This window comes from Pelobates fuscus, chromosome 1, assembly GCF_036172605.1.
Source record: "Pelobates fuscus isolate aPelFus1 chromosome 1, aPelFus1.pri, whole genome shotgun sequence".
In the NCBI taxonomy this organism is placed as follows: Eukaryota; Metazoa; Chordata; class Amphibia; order Anura; family Pelobatidae; genus Pelobates; species Pelobates fuscus.
The window spans coordinates 105,681,608-105,705,023 of NC_086317.1; the positions used below are offsets into that span (position 1 = coordinate 105,681,608).

Here is a 23,416-nt window from a genome sequence, read left to right on the forward strand (position 1 = left end):
GCGTGCGCCGCCCTCAGTCTCACCCGGTGCCGGCCACTTGCTTGGAGCTGGCGCGCACCCCCCCAGCCACCTGTCCACCGGAGGGGGTCGCGCAGGCCCGCCCCACCGGGCTCACAGCATCAGGGACATGGCCCTCTGGGGACCCCACATACCCATGGGCCAGGGCACCCACACCTCCAGCGGGCCGGCCGTCCCCGCAGGGGATCCATCAAGTGCTCAGCTGTGCCCAAGTCCATTTGGGCGGTCTCGAACGGTCTCCCATGTTTTGCATTCTCCACCTTCCTTCCTCCGACCCAGCAGTAGTGCCTTAGTGGAGTATTTGCCAGTGTTGAGGCAATCGCTGTGTGCGCCCGAGTCTCTTTGCGCCTGATCGGGGTGCTTCTGGTGTTTCAGCCCCTCTGCGGCGACTTCTAATGTTGCTGGCTGGCTGATTTTCGGACAGCCTGTGCCAGTGCAGGCGGTCGGTATCCGGGCCTTGCGGGGACTCCCGTTGCGGCCAGCACTTCCGCCTGGAGGCCAGGATATCCCCCACCGGCCGAGGGGGGGGGGGCAGGGCCGTGCCCCGGGCCGAGGTTTTCCCCTCGTCTAGATGTCCCCAGCGGGACCGCTTGGTTGTGCTGCCCGCAGTGGGCGCTGGGTTTCCGGCTCTCTGTGTAGGCCATGCTCGGCCTTCTCTGCTTGCCTGGTTTGCGGTGAGTATCGGGGGTAAGCTGGTGCCTTCTTCGGTACATTTCTGATGGAGCTTTGTGTTTTTAGGCAGTCTGCGGCGATATTTTTCACCTTTTTGTCGGCATGGAGCAGGAGCTCATGAGAATGGCGTCTGGTCGGCCCGGCGGCCCGGCCCCGCCCCCTACTGTAAGATTTGATGAAACAACGCTCCCCAAAAAAGTACAACTGCATTAGTATAGGGATGTTTTTTCTCCATAGGGACAAGTAACTTCACTTTGGTTTCTGATGAGTGTCTAATTTTGAGTTGTTCTTCTTATATTTTTCATTTAGAAATTGTTTCAATTGACCTTGGCAGGGCTCAGATTGTTTTGGTGTTTGTACAGCCGAATTGGTAACTTGACAATTTTGTGTCCAAGGCCATCTGGGATTTCCCGATCTCCATGCGCACCAGATCTGCCACGTCTCCAGAGTTAATTTGGTAGAAGGCAAGATTGAGGTGAAGCAATGCTCATATCCACATTGCTTGTTGTAATCTGGACAACTGCAGACTTGTATAGGTGTTCCAGGCTCTCGCTATGAGCTGCTGGGCAGTCAGGATAATAAAGCATTATTCGTTTCCGTTTAAATTTGGGTATGTCTTGGAATATCCGATCGCCGTCGTTCCCCCGGCGGTGCTACCGGTGTGGGGAGACTGCCTGCAGCCCAGACAGTCTCCCCCCACATGAGTTTTTAAAGAGCCCATAGTCTTTTGGCAGGAGGCTGGCAAGCAGGCCACTCAAAGAACACGTGGCAGAGGCATTTCTGCCACAGTCCTGTCCCAAACTACAACTATTTTGGCTAGAGATTCAAAAACTAATTGAACTAGTATTAGAGCAACCATTTCCACTGGACTCCTGGGCCCTTCTGCTGTCTAGACCGACCGACACAATGACCAGACATGAAAACAAATTAGCTGCGCGCATGGCGATTGGTGAATTTGGGCCGACAAACGCTCTCCAACGCTCACCACAGTAAATCGGCAAATAAACAAAGCATTGGAAATGGACAGACTGATGCAACAGCTCCATGACACACCTTAGGTGTTCCACAGAATATAGTACCTATGGGTAAACAGTGGGATGTGATACACCCAATTGCAAGAACAAGCTGTTCATAACCACTCTGACACAAATCCACGCCCTCTATGCCACATTGTAGGAACCGAAAAACACCTGCTCGCCTTACCGGGGTGGCTCCCTGGGACCGCCTTCTCTTCCTACAAACTGCTAAACTCTTTTCTTTCCACACAAACCACACTAACAATATTTCAACCAAACACCACACACTTCATACCCGCAACCTGTAATAGTTCTGTACCCTTACCCACGTCCCAAACCCTAAGAGACGAACACCGGGCCTAAGATCTTAGTCACACAACGACCATGAGACAATTGGAATCACAAGAGGCCTGAACACCAAGCACCCCCATCCCAGTTCCGTTGTAAATAACACCCTTTGGCACTAGCATTGCACTCCCTGACCATGGTCCAACCAGAACCCTGCGAAGCAATGGACTTGACATTGCCCAAAGACTCATAACCCCTTAACGAGAACACTTGCAACTGCATGCACGGCCTAGCCCCCATGAGGCAACGCCTCAAAAAAAAAACCCACAAAAAAAAACTGTACATTACCCACTCACTGGTTTGTAACCATCAGCTAAACTCCCTTGCTATACAAAGGGTTAATGGCATAGCTGTAATTGCGGTTTGCTTGACATATTGTAACTGTGCCGTACCCTATCCACTCATTTCTGTATCCCATTTACTTTGGAAAAACCTCAATAAATAATGTTTAAATAAAACAAAAATAAAAAAAGTGCACTATAGTGTCAGGAACACAAATATGTATTCCTGACACTATAGTTCTAATATCACTATTTAGGCCCTAACACCCCCTGCCAGGAAAGTAAAAAGGTGAAAACTTACCTTTTTCCACTGCATTTGGCTCCGCCCTGATCCACCTCCTTCGCTGACATCAGAATTGATGATCTCAGCCAATCACAATGCTTTCCCGTCTGCATCTCCTCATAGAGATGCATTGAATCAATGAATCTCTATGAAGAATGTTCGTCTCCTGAACTCCACTATACGTGATTAGCCTATTTAACTGAAGGCAGTTCCCCTTTCAATGATTTCATAATTGGTTATGTATTTCTAATGGTATACAACAAAAGAAATGTGTGTGTGTGTGTGTGTGTGTGTTGCAAGATACAAAGAATGTAGTTACACATTTGTAACTAACCTATCTGATGTATAATCTTTCATCAATCCAGCCTCACCTGAGTTGACATTACATAGTTTGCTTTCAGTACAAATATTTTGAACACATACTTTGAAAGGTGAAATTTCCTCATATGATATTCCAGGCTTAGGGCGTAAGCTTTGATTGGGAAAAGCTGAGGATTCCTCGCTACCCAAACTGCTTGGAAACCGGAAGGACTGAACCCATATAGTCCTTGCATCATAACCACTACAATAAGCTGTACTTGTTAGGTTGCTTTTATTGTCCCTCAACATGATACATTTTAATTAAAAAAAAAAAGAGACCGCATACACATAAAAAATGTAAAAATATAAAATGACTTAAAAATTGTAGATAATGAAGCTCGATTCATATTGGACTTCCCTAATTTGAATACAATAAAGTATACAGAAACAATGTCAGCACTTGGTGAATACTCCCCCTTGAATAAATATTTAGGGGTATCACTCAAATATAATCCAGTCTGTTTCCAATTGTTCGATCCACATCTAAACCACTGTTATAAAACCAGGGACGTTGGGCAGATACATACAGATTATACCCGATGTCGCTGGTTTTATAACTGTGGTTTAGATGTGGATCGAACAATTGGAAACAGACTGGATTATATTTGAGTGATACCCCTAAATATTTATTCAAGGGGGAGTATTTGCCAAGTGCTGACACTTTAAAAAAAAAAATAATTTTTATTTGATACATTTGAACCCCCCTAATAACAAAGTGTGTTAATTGTCCTGGCACTCAATTTTTCATGAATGGTCTATGTACTTTGAATATGCTCATTGAAACACATTTTAAGTGAAGGGGAGTCCTGCCCACATAACTAATCAAAATCAGGGTTCCCATTAACCCCTGGCATTTATCTATGGCTTGCAGTGGCGAGTACGTTTTTAGGCTTGTCTAAAATTTTAGAAGACAACTCTCCTCAAATTGTCACTTCTCATTTTTATTACATTTAATAAAATTTTAATGTTAATGGGTTTTTTATTTTTATTATTTCCACCTTACGATGAGCAGCAGTTGGTCAGATCACAGTAGAGTCTGACCCAACATGACTGCTCAGTTAGAAAAAGTAAGTTTCTCAAAATATCAATATAAATAATTTAAAAATGATATCATTATAGGGATACTGTAGTCAGCAGAACAACTACAGTTTATTGTAGTTGTTCTGGTGTGTATAGTATGTCCCTGTAGGCTTTTCAATGTAAACCTTGCCTTTTCAGAGAAAAGGCAGTGTTTACTGATTAGGAACACCTCTAGTGGCAGTCACTCAGATGGCCACTAGAGGTGCTTCCTGGGTCAATGTTGCACAATGCAGAGCGTGGTGATGCTAAACATTCCCCATAGAGATTAATTTAATCAGTGCATCTCTATGAGGAGACAAGGATTGGCGCAGTTCAGAGGTTTGTGGCGTGTGTGCATCAGCCTTCCAATGCTTTCCTATTGGAAAGCATTTGATTGGCAGCGATCAAGAAGTTTGAGGGGACGGGGCAGGGCCAACCGTGACAGAAACACGCAGAGCTGGAAGAAAGGGGAGTAAAATCACCTTTCACTCCGCTGACAGGATGGCCGGTGATCTAAATAGTGTTTTCATAACTAGGGACAAGAGATTTGTATTCCCTTTTTTTTAAAAAAGGTTTTATTAGCTTGTTTACTGGAAGTTTACAAAATTAGTTCATGGAATTTACCTAATATTTATTTCCTTGAATGCAAATATTAATTTGATTTATGAGCATTTCTAACTCTGTGTTTCAACATCTAGCAGTAGGGTATATCCAATGTTACCACGCAATTTCTAGTACTTATAATGTAGCTTTACAAACACTCGTTTGATGTTTGTCATAAATGTAAGGACCAACATACATAGTTATTCACAGAATCCTTAATTGCTGGAAATTCTAAAATAATTTCAAATTGTAGGCCAAAGTGGACAAAAGGAAACACAAAACGGGCTTGGAGAGTTTATTTTGGCCTGAAATCTGAAACTTCGTTTAGCATTTCCATTAATTCAGAGTTTAGTGAACAACCATAGTCATTATTAGAAGTGTTCTTGTAAAGCTATTCAGAGCATAAAACAAAGATTCAAAGCTGAATGGCAATTGCTTTACATTTGCTAGCCCTGTCCATCATACCTTAGGTTTCAGAATAAGGGAAGGGATATCAAAGTTTCTGTAAAAGAACACAACTTCAGTTCATTCAAGTTATGATAGTGTAGTGTTTTCAACAAAATTGTTACTCACAAATCCCTGGATTCCTTCCTCTAAGCTGCTGCAGAACAAGAAAGGTTTCAAATCCTTTCTCTCCGTGAGTGGAAGTAGTTGGGGAGGTGGGAATGTATCCTTATGTTTTTTTCTTTGTATACTGAATCAAATTTTATTGATTACTAAAGTGTCGGGAATACAAACATGTGTTGTAGAATTATAGAATTTATGAAATCAACATAAGAGAATGCTTTGTCAGGAAGAAATGTGCGTCAGCGGAACAATGTGTTCCTGTTGAATGAAACATTGTGGCCGCTGAGCGACATGTTGGTCTCAATAAAGTATGTGTCAGTTGAATAATAAAATGTGTATCTGCTAAAAAACCTTGAAAATTAAGCTTGAAACTAATAATGCCAACTACTCAAAATTGCTGCCAAAGCACCCCTCCCATCGAGTGGACACCTTGTGCTAACAAGATGGCACCTACATCCTGTGTCCACTCCCGTGTCAAGAATGTCACTACCTCTTGATGGGAGGGCATCTGACTAACCACTTAACACCTAAACCAATTAATAATGTTTACTTGTTATCTTGAATTCTTCAGTGATGTAATAATCCCTTTAAAAGGGTCTGCGCACCCATTTTTTGGGTTGGGCTATTAAAACCATTCCGAAGTGCTTTCATTAACCTGAACCCTGTGTCTCAGTGTGAATTTACTTCTGCGTGCACGCAACTTTATTATTTTTAATTTGGACAGGAACAGATAGTCATTCAAACTTATTGGTTTGCAGAAAAGAATCCACAGCACCTGCTTAGGTTACTGGCCCCTCTCCAATCGCATTAAAAAGGTACCTTTGCTCACCTTTTTCCCTTGTCGAAGCTGGCCCTGCCTCCATGGCTGAAATCCTCAAACTTTATGATCTCAGCGAATCCAATGCTTTCACATAGGGAAACACTGGGAGGCTATTGTGCATGCATGACAAAACGCAGAGCTGCAGCAATCTGCATCTCCTCATAGAAATGCATTGAATCAAAGCATCTCTATGAGGAATGTTCAGCACCTTCATGCAGAGCGTGGAGATGCTGAATGCCATGTGCAACACTGCACTAGGAAGCACCAATTACTATGCACACATGTAAACACTGCCTTTTCCCTGCAAGGACATGCTAGAGAATCCAGAGCCACTACATTAAGCTGCAGTGGTTCTGGTGACTATCGTTTCCTTTTAATACAGCTTTGCCTTTGTGTTCGCAAAGAGTTGAGCTATAAAACCGTTAATGCTTGATTTAAATGTAAAAGGAAAAACATAACAAAGTTTTCATTAGTTATAAGGCTTTTTGGTTTCATGAAATCCACTCTGCATTAAAAACATTTACATGAATGTTCTTTCAGGATATAATTTAATTTAGGAAGGCAAATTATAACTTTTTTTTTCTCTTTGTTTTACAGGTTGCAGAACAGACCAATATTAATTTACTAAATGTGCTAAGGATACTTTGGAATGATTTTCGAGAATGTTACTCTTCTCATACACTGCTCTGCTGGTCGGTTTGGTGGGCCTTGTCTACGTGTGGATACTGTCAAGTTATTAACTATGCTCAGGGATTATGGGAAAAAGTTGCACCATCTTCCCATTCAGACATCTATAATGGTGTAGTTGAAGCCGTTTCTACACTACTTGGTGAGTTCAGTGTCTTACAGGCTTTACCATCAGAGAAGCATGTACATAAACACACACCATTGTTAAATTAGGACAGCAGTAGATGGAGGTGATATCCTACATGCAGATAATCAAAACAAATTTGAAATGTTTGGCTTCTATCCTGATAAGATGCAATAATACACGGCTTGACAAATTTGCTTGAAATCTAGGAGCCAGCTAAAAAAGTAAGAAGCCAGATTTCTCAATGTCAAAAACACAATTCTTAAAGGGGTACTATAGTCACCAGAACCATTACAGCTTGATGTAGTTGTTCTGAAGTCTAATGTCCCTGCACTCTTCCCCAGGTGATTGGGGGACAGGTCTCCTAAACATACTCACTGACACACACTCTCTTGGTCAATGTCAGACACACACAGGGCAACATTCACTCACAAATAATTACTTGTATTATTTTAAATCCACCCAGCTTCCCTACCTTTGGGAAAGCTGGATTGGATTAGCTTTCTCTGGGGTCCAGTGGGGCTGATGTCATTTCTCTGCTCTGCTCCTTAGTGACGCGGGGCCGGAATGACATCATATTCTACTCTTGGCATCACTGGAGGGCGCAGAGCAGGGAGATTACAGCTCCCTCGTTGCCGCACTCATTCAGCTGCCTGCGGCCCGCTTCCCTCAACTCTAAATATGTCAGTATATATGAGTATTAGAATAGTAGGTGAAATTCTTCACTGATTGGTGCTAAAGATGCCAGATATCCGAACAGTTGGTGTTTTTGACAGAACATTTAATCAGATGGATGGTAAGAGGTAGTTTGTGAGGAGTGATCCAGACTGGGACATAGGGCTGCATTAAAATTTGTGCCTATGATAATTATCTGCTATTTGGATAGGATCTTCTTTGGTTCCAGAAGTCTGGATCTGGAGTGGGTGGTGCATACACATTTTTCATTGTCCATTTTTGTTGCAGCTGTTAACCTTGAAGCAGAAAATGTTTGTAGGAGGCAGCATAAGATGATTCTATTTGTAGTGAGCATGTTTGGAAAGCTACTTAATTTTCCTTCTGAATATTGGAAGCGGAAGCAAAGAAGCCACTTGGATAAGCTCCAACTCGTAGAGTAGGGGGATTGCGGGAGGAAAAGTGTTTCCTGGATAAGTGATGTCAGTATGCGTTCGTTTACGGTGTCGCTGGAGCATTTGCATTTTCTGTTGGTTGATCAAACAATGCACATCAAAGGAGGTTAGTTTTACTGAGGTTTGTCTGGAAGTGTAGGTGTGGGAGGAGTCATGTTGCCCCTTGATGCAGAAAAGCGAGAGAAGTAGGAGAAGAAAATTCAGAAAGAGAGAACTGGAGGCAAAACCTGCGCGGTGCAGATGCAGTGTGTTCTGCAGAACTTGGGTAAAGTGGAAAGGTGTATCAGTTTAACAGTAGATCATAATATACCTTTTGAATACAGCTGACAAAAACCAAATAGCATCTCAAACACAGACTGCTAGGTCTTCGTCAACTAATTGCCCTCAAAGGTAAAGTTATTGTAAATTCGTCTTCACGTATACCAAACTGATTAGTAACTCTTAATCATTGACATTTTATTATCTTAATAGTTGTATAACATAGGGAGATTACATTTGTAAGCCATATGCAATATTTGGGTCTTTTTTTTTTTTTTTTTTTTTTTTAAACATGGAATGAGGTTAAATGAGTCATAAAGATTGAATCTGCAAATTCTACAAAGACCCCAGACTCTGTCAGAGCCTCTTGAACAAGTTGATTTAATAACCAAATGATGGACAGAAAACTCTTTATCAATTTATTTATTAGGTTAGTGTCCCTTTTTACCTTCATTTAAACTATGTATGTAAAATGAGACCATAATATTGAAAGCTAGCAGTATTGCAACTAAATGTGTATAACATTAAGAAAGACATTGTCTTCAATTCAATTGCATGTTTTGCTGCTGTGTTGTCTCATACTGCAGGTATAAATGCCCCTTTGATTTATACATAGACATTTTATGCCCTGAATATCAATCTGTGGCATGCTTCTTTGCTTGAGACATCTGATCCTGATGTACATTTTATTTTGCACCTTATACCGGGGGTGCCCAAAGGGTAGATCCCCAGATGTTATTAAAGTACAGCTTCCATGATGCTTTGTCCTTTTAAAGGCGTGCAAAGTATTGTTGGGATTGCAGCTCTACGACATCTGGGGATCTACCTTTTTGAGCATCCCTGTCTTATACCTATTGATTTTGGTTCTGTGATCATCTCTGTTTACTTTGCTTGTCAAACAACGCTAGAATGTATTGTAGATCTGGTCTTTGTATTTAATGCTGTGTAAATAACTTTCTTTAGATGTATTTAGAGTTTGTCTGTTGGTAGACCTTGTATGGGGGAGATATACTAACTTTCTTTCAAATGAAACCCCCCTTTTGCTGTTTGCTGCAGTAGTTAATGTAGTAAAACTTTTTTACTTTAAATCATAACAAGCACTGCATAAGTCCAAAGGAGGATACGCTCAGTAGGTCTCCTCCTGTTACCCCTGGTGTGGCATTAAGCAGAGTGTAGCTCAATCTCTGCCATTACATTGTTGGAGGCCAGGCTTCAGGCTGTCTTGGACTGAGCATCTCTGCTAAATGGAGAGTAAACGATTGAGCAGTGATGCAGGACCCAACGTCAACCTATTCTAGGCACTATAGCTACTTCATTCAGTTCAAAAGATTAAGGTGCCCAGTGTTCCCTTAATAACACTACGTATGAGTAGCATCTGATTGGATGTCATCAGGATTGATAACTTCTAATTAGATAAAGATGTCCTGGCCCTGGAATAAACGTAAGCTCGAAAGTGTTGATTTAAGTAGATCTGTCAGTTTCAGAGGACTTTCAAGGGTGACATCAATGGTTAGGGACTGGTAGCCATGCTATGGGTTGTAGAGGAAGTTAGGAATACTTGTATAAAGCGGCGGCCACTACCTTCTTGATGACCGACTTAATCTCCCAGTGCTTCATCTGCCAGGAGCTGTGTCAGTGATGGACTCCCACATGCGCTAGATTACAACCTTAAGGTTTATGCATCTTGTCTCGCTATAAGCAAGATGATGCCTGCATCGTACAGCCGTCTCTTTTGATGGCTACTTGTATTCGGCAAATCTATTCAGACTAATCTAATCTTTAAAGTAACACATCTAATAATGGAAAAAATAAAATATTATTGTTCCTAAACTCTGCACATCTACATTCCATTCTAAGGGATAAAGTTGCCAGCATGCAGTGGAGGGAGTTTAACACATCCATAAACAAACTTCACCAGGGACTTGTTGAATTAATCCAGATTATCATCTAATTGGAGATTACTGTTGACCGAGCATTTTTGTACTATTGTGTATTTAATTTTTTAATTTTGTTTATATCTATATCTCTTCATAGATATTACCAAGAATGTGATGGAGTTCAGCTTCATCTGTCATCTGACTTGATGTTTGTATTACAGGAGCTGTTGCTGTTTTTGTTGTTGGTTACATTAAAATGTCCTGGTCGACTTGGGGAGAACTGCTGCTTGCTCTATTTTCATTGATCATTGCCGTTAACGTATACCTTATGGAATCCATCGGTAGCATTTGGGTTTGCTATGTTTGTTACATTCTCTTCAGGGGCATCTATATGCTTCTCATCACAATAGCAACGTAAGTAGCTGCATATGTCTTACCTGTGTAACATAAATGTTATTTAAAATTTAATATAAAAAAAAAAAACCTCATGCCAGTGCATCAACACCACTTGAAAAATAGCTAGCATTATAGTTGGCTATGCTCATTGCTTAGATTCTGGTGTAAGAACGTCCCCTGTGTTTCTGCACACAGTTGCTTGTAACCGTTTGCAAAACAACACAGCAGTTATAAGCAATGTTCCCTCTATTTTTTCTTATTTGGTGTTTGCAGAAATGTTCTGCTCTGCAAATTCTTTTCCCAGTTCAAAACTGAATGCTTGTGTGAATGTAAATCTGAAAATGGTTATGGATTTAATTTTGGTACAACACAGCCTCTCTCTCATGGTTTATACCACAGTTACTGTAATGTCATACATTTAGACAGACAAGCCTCTCTGCTAATGCCTATTTTGGCGTATTTTTCCTATTTGACAGTCCATAGAAAGCAATAGGGGGTAAATGTGCAGACCAGGAAGGGTGCACACAATTAAAACTTTTCAGGAATACTATATACTTTGCCACAAAGCTTCAGCCCCACCTTCACCACAATAAATAGCAATTTAATCCATAAAACAAATTGACATTTTATTCAGCCCAAAGATAATATCGGTGGCTTGTTGACTGTATTTGGGAAAGAATGTTAATTCCCTAACTTGGGCAGAAAGAGTGCATGGAATCCAATAAATGTGGATATATACATAATAAATGCTTCTTACACATATATCGAATTCAGCTGATGCAATTATAGGAAACATTTTATCGAGAGAAGCAGAGATGTCCTGTTACATGGAATTTGCAAAAGGAGCAATACATATTGCCCAATAAATGGTGAGATATACATGAATGCTTCTTAACAAACAACCCAATTCAGCAGACACCAATAGCAAACATTATATTTAGAAATGTCACCTATAGATTTTTCAAAAGGAGCTCTTTGCCCGATAAATGGTGACATATACATTAATACTTCCTAAACACACAGATACACAATCGCATTGATTTGAAACACTTGCTGACTGACACACTCACACATTCTTGCACAAACACACAAAAATGAAATGTTATTTCTGGTTTATTTTAATTTTTTTAGATAAAAAAAAAAATAGATCTCGTGTGGGTGCTCTCCCTGGGGTCCAGTGGCGATAGGCTTCCTGGGGTCTAGTGGGGAATGGATGTTTAATTTCCTCTCTGTAGTGGGGCTGGAGTGACGTCCTATTCCAGCTCTCTGCCTCACTACAGAGAGGAACTGGAAACACGTCAGCGCTCCCTCGTTGCCCCTTCTTCCTCACACTTTGGGGGTACCCTAAGGTGGCCAGTCGGCCACCACCTGGGCTCACTGTGACAGCCGTTGACCTACTCCTTACTGCACCCTCTACCTTCTAGTGGGCATCATGAGGAGCTGTGCGCAGCTTCCGACCCTCTGTGCTCCCTCAGAAAGATGTGGGTGACCTTATAAGGAACAGTGGTTAGAAGCCCACCTCCTAATTCACATGCTTGAGGTTAGCCAGAAGCATAAAAGCATGACTGTCATCAATGCGCATGAAAATAGCCATAAAATGTGATTGCTAATACACATTGATCTGCAGATGCCAAAAGATGCAAAGAAATATGCAAATCCAAAATCCAAAAAAATGAATGTAAGTGAACGAAGATGCTCAATCAACTGTATATTCTTCTAGGAAATTGTCCAATAACCGCTTCTTTTCAAATTGTTTTTACAAATGTATTTTGCTTCAGCAAACCTTCTGATTCTATTTTGGTTTATCCCAACATGGAATGCCAGGGAATAGGGAAAAAAATGTGGTGCTTACTAGGACCATGCAAAGTGTTTCAGCAACTGAATTTGAGGGTTATCCGCACTGACAGATTGATCAAAGCATTTTAGCTCTGATTAGATGGGTTTCTGTGCTTCTAGTTAGTTTGAGGCAGCAGTTTATCTGAGACAAAGTCCTCTAAATATTTATGGGCCAGTAATTGGCTGAAGACTGGACATTCCCTGTATACCTAGCATTATCCTCTCTGATCTGCTACTCATGAGATGTTTGCAGCACTGCGTGGTTCCTTCTTTGATAGCTGTTCGTAGTTCTAACATTTTGACACCTAGCAGATCAGGGAAATGGGAAATAATAATGGAAGAAAGGTTGGTCATCAGTCACTGAGTTAAAGGGACTCTATAGTCACCATATAAAAGCAAGAAAGACAGGTCCCCCAGCCTTCCTTCTTGCTTTTATATGAACTTTCATTAATTAAAAAAAAAAAATTCGGTGGTTTTATATTAAAAACTTACCTCCGTTCCAGCGCCGAGCTGCCCGCTAGGCCGCGCCCCCTTTTTCGTCAAAATGACGAAATCGCGGGGCCCAATGGGACGGCTTCGCGCTGGACCAATCGCGTTCTTCATAGAGCGGCATTGAATGCCGCCCTATGAAGAACCTGAGCGCTTTACCGCGCATGTGCGCGGAATGCGCGTTCGCGAGCTGAGCTGTCTGACTGACAGCTCAGCTCGCTTTCTAAAATTATCAATAAGGGGGGTGACCTACTGTCCCCCCCCGGCCCCCACCCCTGTGCGGCGGGTGGGGGCCCTAAAATTATCAATGAGGGGGGGACCTACTGCCCCCCCCGGCCCCCACCCCTGAGCGGCGGGTGGGGGCCCTAAAATTATCAATAAGGGGGGGGGACCTACTGTCCCCCCCCCGGCCCCCACCCCTGTGCGGCGGGTGGGGGCCCTAAAATTATCAATGAGGGGGGGACCTACTGTCCCCCCCCGGCCCCCACCCCTGTGCGGCGGGTGGGGGCCCTAAAATTATCAATAAGGGGGGGACCTACTGTCCCCCCCTGGCCCCCACCCCTGTGCGGCGGGTGGGGGCCCTAAAATTATCGATATGGGGGGGGACCTACTGTCCCCCCCGGGCCCCCACCCCTGTGCGGCGGGTGGGGGCCCTAAAATTATCAATAAGGGGGGGACCTACTGTCCCCCCCCGGCCCCCACCCCTGTGCGGCGGGTGGGAGCCCTAAAATTATCAATGAGGGGGGGGACCTACTGTCCCCCCCCCCCCCCGGCCCCCACCCCTGAGCGGCGGGTGGGGGCCCTAAAATGATCAATAAGGGGGGGACCTATTGTCCCCCCCGGCCCCCACCCCTGAGCGGTGGGTGGGGGCCCTAAATACAAAGGGGGTGGGACCCTAGTTAACCCTCCCCCCCCCCAAAAAAAAAATATCTCCCTACCTACCCCCCTCACCCTAAAAATAATGAGGGGGGACCATTAACTAAAAACCTGTAAAAAAGAAAAAATGAGATAAAATCAACTTACCATTCGATGTTTTCTTTCTTCTAAAATCTTCTTTCTTCAGCCCCAAAAAAGGCCAAATAAAAATCCATAATAACCGACGCAATTAAAAAAAAAAAAAAAAAAACGAGCGCAAAAAAAAATAATCCATCTTCACCCATGGAGGGCTCCGCGCAGACTGAGCTCCGCAGGGTGGGGAAGGCTTATAAAGCCTTGCCCCGCCCTGCAATTAGGCTAAGAACACTCTGATTGGTGGGTTTGAGCCAATCAGAGTGCTCTTTGTCATTTTACAAGCGTGGGAAAGTTCTTTGGAATTTTCCCACGCTTGTAAAATGACACAGAGCACTGTGATTGGATGGATTTCAAGCCATCCAATCACAGTGCTCTGTGTCATTTTACAAGCGTGGGAAAGTTCTTTGGAATTTTCCCACGCTTGTAAAATGACACACAGCACTGTGATTGGATGGATTTCAAGCCATCCAATCACAGTGCTCTTTGTCATTTTACAAGCGTGGGAAAGTTCTTTGGAATTTTCCCACGCTTGTAAAATGACACAGAGCACTGTGATTGGATGGATTTCAAGCCATCCAATCACAGTGCTCTGTGTCATTTTACAAGCGTGGGAAAATTCCAAAGAACTTTCCCACGCTTGTAAAATGACACGGAGCACTGTGATTGGATGGCTTGAAATCCATCCAATCACAGTGCTGTGTGTCATTTTACAAGCGTGGGAAAATTCCAAAGAACTTTCCCACGCTTGTAAAATGACAAAGAGCACTCTGATTGGTTTAAACCCACCAATCAGAGTGTTCTTAGCCTAATTGCAGGGCGGGGCAAGGCTTTATAAGCCTTCCCCACCCTGCGGAGCTCACTCTGCGCGGAGCCCTCCATGGGTGAAGATGGATTATTTTTTTTGCGCTCGTTTTTTTTTTTTTTTTTTTTTTTTTTTTTAATTGCGTCGGTTATTATGGATTTTTATTTGGCCTTTTTTGGGCTGAAGAAAGAAGATTTTAGAAGAAAGAAAACATCGAATGGTAAGTTTTTTTTATCTCTTTTTATTTTTTTTTTTTTTTACAGGTTTTTAGTTAATGTTCCCCCCCTCATTATTTTTAGGGTGAGGGGGGTAGGTAGGGAGATAATTTTTTTTGGGGGGTGGGGGGGAGGGTTAACTAGGGTCCCCCCCCCCCCCTTTGTATTTAGGGCCCCCACCCACCGCTCAGGGGTGGGGGCCGGGGGGGACAGTAGGTCCCCCCCTTATTGATCATTTTAGGGCTCCCACCCGCCGCACAGGGGTGGGGGCCGGGGGGGGGACAGTAGGTCCCCCCCTTATTGATAATTTTAGGGCCCCCACCCGCCGCTCAGGGGTGGGGGCCGGGGGGGGACAGTAGGTCCCCCCCCATATCGATAATTTTAGGGCCCCCACCCGCCGCACAGGGGTGGGGGCCAGGGGGGGACAGTAGGTCCCCCCCTTATTGATAATTTTAGGGCCCCCACCCGCCGCACAGGGGTGGGGGCCGGGGGGGGACAGTAGGTCCCCCCCTTATTGATAATTTTAGGGCCCCCACCCGCCGCACAGGGGTGGGGGCCGGGGGGGGACAGTAGGTCCCCCCCCTTATCGATAATTTTAGGGCCCCCACCCACCGCTCAGGGGTGGGGGCCGGGGATAATTTTAGGGCCCCCACCCGCCGCACAGGGGTGGGGGCCGGGGGGGGGGACAGTAGGTCCCCCCCCCTTATTGATAATTTTAGGGCCCCCACCCACCGCTCAGGGGTGGGGGCTGGGGGGGGACAATAGGTCCCCCCCTTATTGATAATTTTAGGGCCCCCACCCGCCGCACAGGGGTGGGGGCCGGGGGGGGGGGGACAGTAGGTCCCCCCCCTTATTGATAATTTTAGGGCCCCCACCCGCCGCACAGCGGTGGGGGCCGGGGGGGGACAATAGGTCCCCCCCTTATTGATAATTTTAGGGCCCCCAACTGCCGCACAGCGGTGGGGGCCGGGGGGGGGGGAAGGAGAGTAGGTCTCCCCCCCCCTTCAACCACTATTGTGGACAGTAATCGTCCCTGTGGGTTCGGGCTTCAGCTGTCAGCTGAAGCTGAAGCTGTCAGCTGAAGCCACGCCCACAGCAGTGCTGACAGGCTGTCAGCACACAAAGCGCGTTCACAGTGCTTTGTGTGCTGATAGCCCGTCTGATGCATTCACCCAGAATGCATCGGACGGGAGGCCTTTTTAGGGCCTCTGAACTCGGAAGTCCCTCTGGTGGCCGTCTGATTGACTGCAACAAGAGGTGTTCCAAGCTTCCAATGTAAACACTGCATTTTCTCAGAAAATACAGTGCTTACAAGAAAAAGGCTCCGGGTAGCTGTAGCACTCACCTGAACAACCTCATTAAGCTGAAGTTGTTCAGGTGACTATAGTGTCCCTTTAAACACTAATATCTTGTATAGGACCCTGCAAATGTCCACTACAAAGTTAGTGAGGGGGACTGATCAGTCAGTCTTAAGACAGTAGGCTCTATATGTGTTATTGTAAGTCTGTAGCGTAAACCAAGCCAATGCTTGACTTTGTCCGTCCACTCAATACCAACATTCTCTGTTTAACACACACCCATAAGTGGGGGCTAAAAATGTACTTAAAGGGACACTGTGAGCACTGTAACATTTCATTGCAGTGGCTACAGTGTCTAGAGTCACTTGGCTCCATCCTTCTATCCTTCTATTCTCTGTTAAACTGATTTTAATGGCTTAATGTTACACGTGAGTCCCCAGCAGCCCATCCCCTCTGTGCTGCTATGACTGAAGCATTAGTCTGAGCAGTAATGGTCGGCTGTGATTGCGGAGTGTCAGCTGACTGCTTTCAGCCTAAAGCTGTGCCCATACGGGTATGAATCCGTATGGCCCAAAGGAAGTGTGTAATCTCTGCCTTAACCACAACTTCCAGATATGGCGGGGTTATAGGAAGCCAAGGACCCTCATTCAGTGTTAAACTAAACATGTGAAGCATGCTCTGTGTCTGTGTCTGTGTGTGTGTGTTTACTTGTCATTTCAGACTGCATGCGTCCAGTGGCGTAACCAGAGTTAGTTGCCCGGGGCAGAGCAAAATTTTTTGTTTTTTGTAGGCCGAAACATTTTTAGGAGAGCTGGTATGAGTACTCTCCCTGGGGCCCACAGAGAGCGCACAAGGGAGTAGTCTGAAAAACTGGAAGATCAGCACTGTCCAGTCTTCCTTCTTATGGCCAGTCATCTCCCTCCTGTAAATGCTCTGTTCAGTCTGAGGAGATAGAGCCATGCACATATCTGGCTCCTCAGACTGAATACAGCGATCCCAGAGTGCTGGAGCCAGCAGACATGCGGCAGGAGCTAGGGGAGGGTGTACTCTGCCTAATGGGAAGTCTAGCATTGACTGCTGATGGTAGTGATAGGCTGGCATCAGTGTGTTAACCTGAATCCAGGATTCTTGGCCAGTTCAGCAATAAATATTGACATTGATAAATGTTAATTCTGCATCATTAATGCAGCTCCGGCAAGAACCATCTTAAAGTGATGTGGAGAGTACATTTTTTTTTTGTCAAAGTAGGTGTAATTTGCCAACTGCTGGAGGTTTGGGATTTGAATGCCTTTGTCCTAAAGAAGAGTTAATCTATTATAGAATTTAGATCACTTGCATAAAACCAATTAAACCTATGTTTGTGCTTGGGTCCTGTGACTGCTCCTCTGTGTTTAACAAGCATTGTTTTTGTGAAGTTTTCAGATCGCTGCCAATTTGAACATGGAGTGCTATGCTCTTGTGTTTGGCGTCAACACATTCATTGCTTTGGCTCTTCAGACATTAATGACTTTAATAGTTGTAGACTCTAGCGGCCTTGGACTGGATTTATTCACACAAGTAAGTGCATATTTTTTTGTGTGCCTGCCAAAGTTAAAAATATAAAGGTACATAAGCAGTAGATGCAAATAAAGAGCAATTGTAGTGTAGTAGTTGCCGTGGAAAACGGTGAAATCATTGTGCTAATTGCTTTAGTTTTGCTCCAGAATGGCACATCTTAATCTCCACATTATTAAAGTGACATGTATCACTTATTATTTTATTATTTATATAGCGCCATCAGATTCCGTAGCGCTGTACAATGGGACTTGACAAATTTTTTTTTTTTTTATATAGATTTTTTTTTTAAACCTGCAGGTAAACTCTTTTAAACATGTATACAAAACAAAGTAACAAAATCTTTGAAAAGTATTGAATAAATGTTTTAAAACTTACCATAAACTTGGTCAGATTGCATTGTTTGACACTCCTCTCAGCTGGGCGAGTTTCTTCAGCCTCCCAGACATCTCCATTTCAGACCTGCCCACTATTGACAGAAACAGGGCATCATGCTGCTGCTGGAGGGCGAAACCCAACATCGGAACCTGTTGCATGTTCTTGTGAAGAGATCTTTCAGACATGCCCAGTGTACTTTTACAGCATTCCTTAACCCCTTAAGGACACATGACATGTGTGACATGTCATGATTCCCTTTTATTCCAGAAGTTTGGTCCTTAAGGGGTTAAGATCGAACACTGGTTAGATCAGTGTTTTCCCTGATGTGAGTGTGTAAAGCACAAGAATAAATAAGCAGGTTAACATGAAAGTGGGGCAACTGTCTCCTTTAAAGCTAAACCTTTTGAATGAGTTATCTTAAAGTTATGCATCTCCCTTTTCTCAACCTAAAGAAAATATATTGGGAGCTATGTATAAAGGGCACAAACTTGTCCATGTGTATCAGCATGAACTGTCCATGGCGATTGCTCCACCAAAATTGCTTTTTATGTAATACTCTAGCTCCTAGACCAAGGATGTATTTTCCTTTGCATGATTACTTCACGGTACACTTTCACTGCCTTGCATACAGCTCTAGATTTGGGGTTTAGTAATAAAACTACCCAAAAACAGATTAAATGTGTAAAAAAAAAAAAAAAAAAATGCCTTAAATTACTTTTTTTTTTTTTTTACATTCTTTATTTTTGTTGTGCATAGGAGATTACAACATTGCTTGTATAGTCGCAACAGCTCTAACAAGCGCGGTGTTCATAGAGTGATAAACATATTTGTGGCATAAAAATAACTTGCACATTTTTTGGTTAATTAGACATTTCATAGTATTGCTAACAAGTTTAGCGTGAGAATAGTGAAAGTAGGGAAACATAAGCATAATATCGAGTAGAATTTTAGCAAGTATGTGCCATGAAGAACAGTGCACTTTTTAAGCAAGTGTGATATAGTAGTATCGTACCGGCTATAGGTATACAATGCTAGGTAAGAATTCTGGCTAGTGCGGTTAAGCTTTGTAGCAGTAGTATGGGTAAACAAGCTAGTCAAACATTTAGTCTCGCGTACAGTGTTGACAATAGTAATCAACAGTTGCTAGTGTAAGCTGCTTAGAGACATTTAGAAGCATACGTTTCAGCAATTTAGACAAATTCAAATAATAGTAGAGTTAAAGAGAGTTGTGAGTCCACAAACTAGTCCCTTTCAACCCATACCGGTTCGCGGCAAAGTGTCCCCAGGGGTAGGAAGGCTGCGGATGTCGGAGCGGTAACTGCAGGCCGAGGACCCCCTCCAACCCCAGACCTGTGTAGAGGGCGGCATCTTCGGACCACTGACAGGAGGGCTCTGTGCGTTCAAAGCATTCCCATGTCGGGTGCAGCGGAGGATGCCGGTGTTCTGTCGCCACCTGCGGCGGGCTTTCTTCCTGCAGAGTGGTTGCTGCCGCAGAGGCAATCTCCTCATGACCCTCAGCCCGGGCGGGCCACGTGCTTGTGTGGCTAGTGTGGGGATTGTTGCTGTGCCAGGAGTAGGGCGCCTCTTCCCCTCGTTTCCAGCCCCGTTCTTGCTTTCTGGCTGCCCCTTCAGTGGTGACTTTCCCTGCGCCCCTTGTTCACGGGTTAGCTTGCCCTTTTGTTGTAGGGTTTGCAGGTGTGCCTGAGGTGCTTGCAGCCGGTCCCAGAAGCGGGCGAAAATAGCATCTAGGTGCTGCTGGATGTCGCAGTAGATCTCCATCGTAGGTATGTAATCTGGTTTGCATGGTGAGCCTGCCGCCGCCATATTGGGCGCGCCATGTGCACGGCTGCCCTGATGCAGCAGTTCGTCGGCTTGTGTCCGTCTCTCCAGTCGCTGGATATGGACCGAGATGACCCCCATCGGTCCAGGGGGGGAGGGGGGGGTAGGAGGTGAGAGCCCAGAGGAATCCATGTGCAGGACCGTCAGCATGGAGAGCGGCCGTCTCTCCACTGCTCGATCTCCGATGGGCCTCGGGTTGCAGTGCAGGGTCCAGGGAGGTTACACGCTTGATTTCTGTATTGGAGGGTTCTCCCGGGTGTCCCCATCACGGTCGCTTCACTCCAGTGTGCGTGTGTGCATTTTTTGGGGGGTTTACCCCAAATATGTGCCGATTCAAGCGGGAGCTGAGGCTCAGCACAACCGCTCTGCCTGGATGCTAGGCTCTGCCCCCGTATTACTTTTTTTCCCTCAATGCGAATATATTTGTTCATTTTAAATCTGTTTTTAGTTTGTTTTTTTAATTTAATTTCTGTGATCTAGGTATTCATGTTGAAACTATCACCAATTTGAATGCATTATATAGACTTTCCCTTAGAATGTCACACTTCTAATTTTTCTTCATATTAGCCTTATATCAGAATGGAGAATGGACTGACCTATCCTATAGCAGTGATGGCGAACCTATGGCCCACTCAGTGGGCACGCGGCCATAGGTCGCCAGGGTGAGGGGGCAGCTGGCACCGGTCGGCAGCAATGCAGAGTAGTCGCCTGCCCAAAACGGCAGGCGCCTACTCTGCTTTTGTATCGGGAGGACCTGGAGACAGGGGGAGGGATCTGGGACGCAGCTCTCCTGTCCTCCCGCGAGCAGGCTGTGTAGAGCGTTGACGCGCGGTCCCATGGCAACGCTCCACTCAGCATTGTGCGGGGAGGACAGGAGAGCTGCAGCCAAACACATACTTACCACCAGGGCTGGCTGTGTCCCACCCATCCTTCACCAAAGGTGACGGGAGGGGGGGATTAAAGATTTTAATAATGGGTCAGGATTATAATAAAAAAATAACACATTTCCTACCTGCAGCACCCCCCCTCCCCCGCACAGCACTCTCTCCCACAGCAGACTGTGTGTGTGTGTGTGTATTAATCAGACTGTGTGTGCGTCTATTCAGCGGAGTGAGAGGAGATGCTGGGGGGAGAGGAGAGGGGAATTGTATGAGTTGTTTTTTTCTAAACTTAAACCTCAGTATTCAGGTTTAATTGCCATGTTGGTACTTTGTGGGAAAAAAAGTTGGCATCTATTGCGGTTTGGGCACTCAGGCTCAGAGTTTCGCCCTCACTGTCCTATAGCATTCTAAATAGGAATTAATAAGCAGGCAAGCTTGTATGACATCAATTTTTTTATTAAATCAAAGTTACAATGATATTAGCCGTGAGATTAATGGAGAGGTTAGTTGTGAAACAAGTATTGAGCTTGGGGAAGTTGCTTTAATTTGCGTAACAAGGAAGCAGACTGATGTGTAAGAAACTGGCATGAATTTACAATGCATTAGGTTTGTCATGTGACCTCCAGCTACGTCTAACCGTTTAGATAAATTACATTTTTAAAAATTTTTTTTTATCTTTTTCACATATTAATCTTCTTGTTTTCTTTACAGTTCAAGATTTATGCTGGATATTTTGCAGTCATATCATTGATCTTTTTTGTGAGTGGGTTTTACAGTCTTGTAAAAAACTGCCAAAGGAAACAAGATACACAACAATCATCAGGGACTTGACAATTGGCATTGAAGTGACTGAGTGGGAGAAATGTACCTTGAATGTATGGCGCATTGGGTACAGTTAGGACTCCGGAATGTTATCCTACGCACCTCTTCATTGCCTGACAATTGACACTATTAATCCCGTCTATATGTCCATCATTCATTCATGTTTTCTTGTTGTATGTAATACTATTTCATTGGATCTTCTATATGAGATGTTTAGATATTCATTGTATAATGAATATTTGTGTCCAAGAAATGTAACTTTATGTATGCGAGCTCAGGTTCCTTAGGCCTTTTACACTGATTGGCCAGGTGTGGTAGTAGTCGGGCCCCAGCTACAGTGTTCTGATGTCCTTGATCTGAATCTGTAGTTGGTGATATGTTTTAACTGGACTAACATAATCTTCACCATTGAAGTATTTTTATTGTATATGTATTTTTCAATTTAATTTCAAGTGCTTACTGCAAAATGTATCTACATTTATGTCACTGATGTCCAGTGCGCATGAGTGCATTAGGACATTTGAAGTGGCAGCAAAATCTTTATGTCAAGCTCACTATTCCTGCAGTAGAATCTACAAATATTATTCCATTCGAGGCCTTATTTATTATACAGAAATTTTAAAATTCTTGCAAAATATAACCAAGATATCGAAATCTCCTTCTGTAATACAGAATATGTATGTAATGAGCTGCTTAAATGTGTTTCAAAAATGATTTTAAAAAATTTAAAATGATAAACCTAAAGCCATAAATAAGTGCGCCTTACATGAAAGTTAATCTTCTAGGTAATAGGTCTTGCCACTTGCCAAGCGTCATTAGCTAGCGGGATACATGCATATAGGTAGCAAGGCTGTCTGCTTTAAAGGATATTTATAGGAGGTTATTTATTATAGCAGGTTACACGAATAGTGATGGGCCTATCTTGCAAGCAAGCAATACAATAGTTGCTATTAGAAGGTAGGACAGCACTGATTTATGTTGCACGTTCATCATGTCCGTTCTGTGCGTATTTATTCTAAAGATGGTCCGTTGTGAAAAATATTTTTGTATGGAAATGAAAATAAAATTGAATAGTTAGTTAAATGTAAGATTTTTTTTTTATTTTACCTTACCTTTATGTATTCAACACATGTAATGGCTATAAATATGGTCTCCACTGTCATTAATACACAGTTTGTTTTCATTTGCAAATGACTCGGCAGTGTTCCACAACGCCTGGTGGGCCACCAACATCATGGCGGCAGCTTCCTTCAGGGAAGTATAGCTTGATATGTAGACTAAATATATACTATCAGAAGATGAGGGTTACCCATATTTTTTTTATGCCCACCTTTGAATCTCTACACACAAGTGAATGTAGATTCTGTTAAAGGCAAAGAGTCAGTGAGCGAATGATGCCCTTACGGCTATTGGAGATGATATGAAAAAACTTGAGCGAAACTTCTGCCGCAGATAATGGAAGTCACAAGTGCTCCATTTAATGAATAGAGCTAGATGCAGTGTGCTTGTGAATGGACTTGTGTTATTCACTAGGACAATTACAAGAAAACTTACAGGAACAATAGGTTGAAGAGGAACCGACACAAACGAACTTAGTCTATGGGCTATGCACTGAACTGGGAGAATCGACTTGTACTATAAGGGGCATAGGTTATTAGACTCTTGGCTTATCCCTTTAAACTCTGATCTTTATTATTAAACGGTTACTCCAGGCACCATGATATCAGTGATTTTAAGTTGACCTGGTGCTATTTGTCTGTATGGCAGCATTTTGCTTCGGAACAATGCACGTCTG

General features: G+C 43.7%; 1 protein-coding gene across 1 annotated transcript in view; it reads left to right on the forward strand.

Annotated features, from left to right (window-relative positions):
• SLC19A2 (solute carrier family 19 member 2) overlaps positions 1-22,722 on the forward strand; it is a 35,776-nt gene extending 13,054 nt beyond the window's left edge. Inside the window, exons 3-6 of the mRNA XM_063450150.1 lie at positions 6,625-6,856; positions 10,322-10,514; positions 17,563-17,704; positions 21,511-22,722. Of these exons, the coding sequence (XP_063306220.1) occupies positions 6,625-6,856; positions 10,322-10,514; positions 17,563-17,704; positions 21,511-21,630 (687 nt within the window). The 3' untranslated portion in view covers positions 21,631-22,722. The remainder of the gene's footprint in view (positions 1-6,624; positions 6,857-10,321; positions 10,515-17,562; positions 17,705-21,510) is intronic.
• Positions 22,723-23,416: the final 694 nt, after the last annotated feature.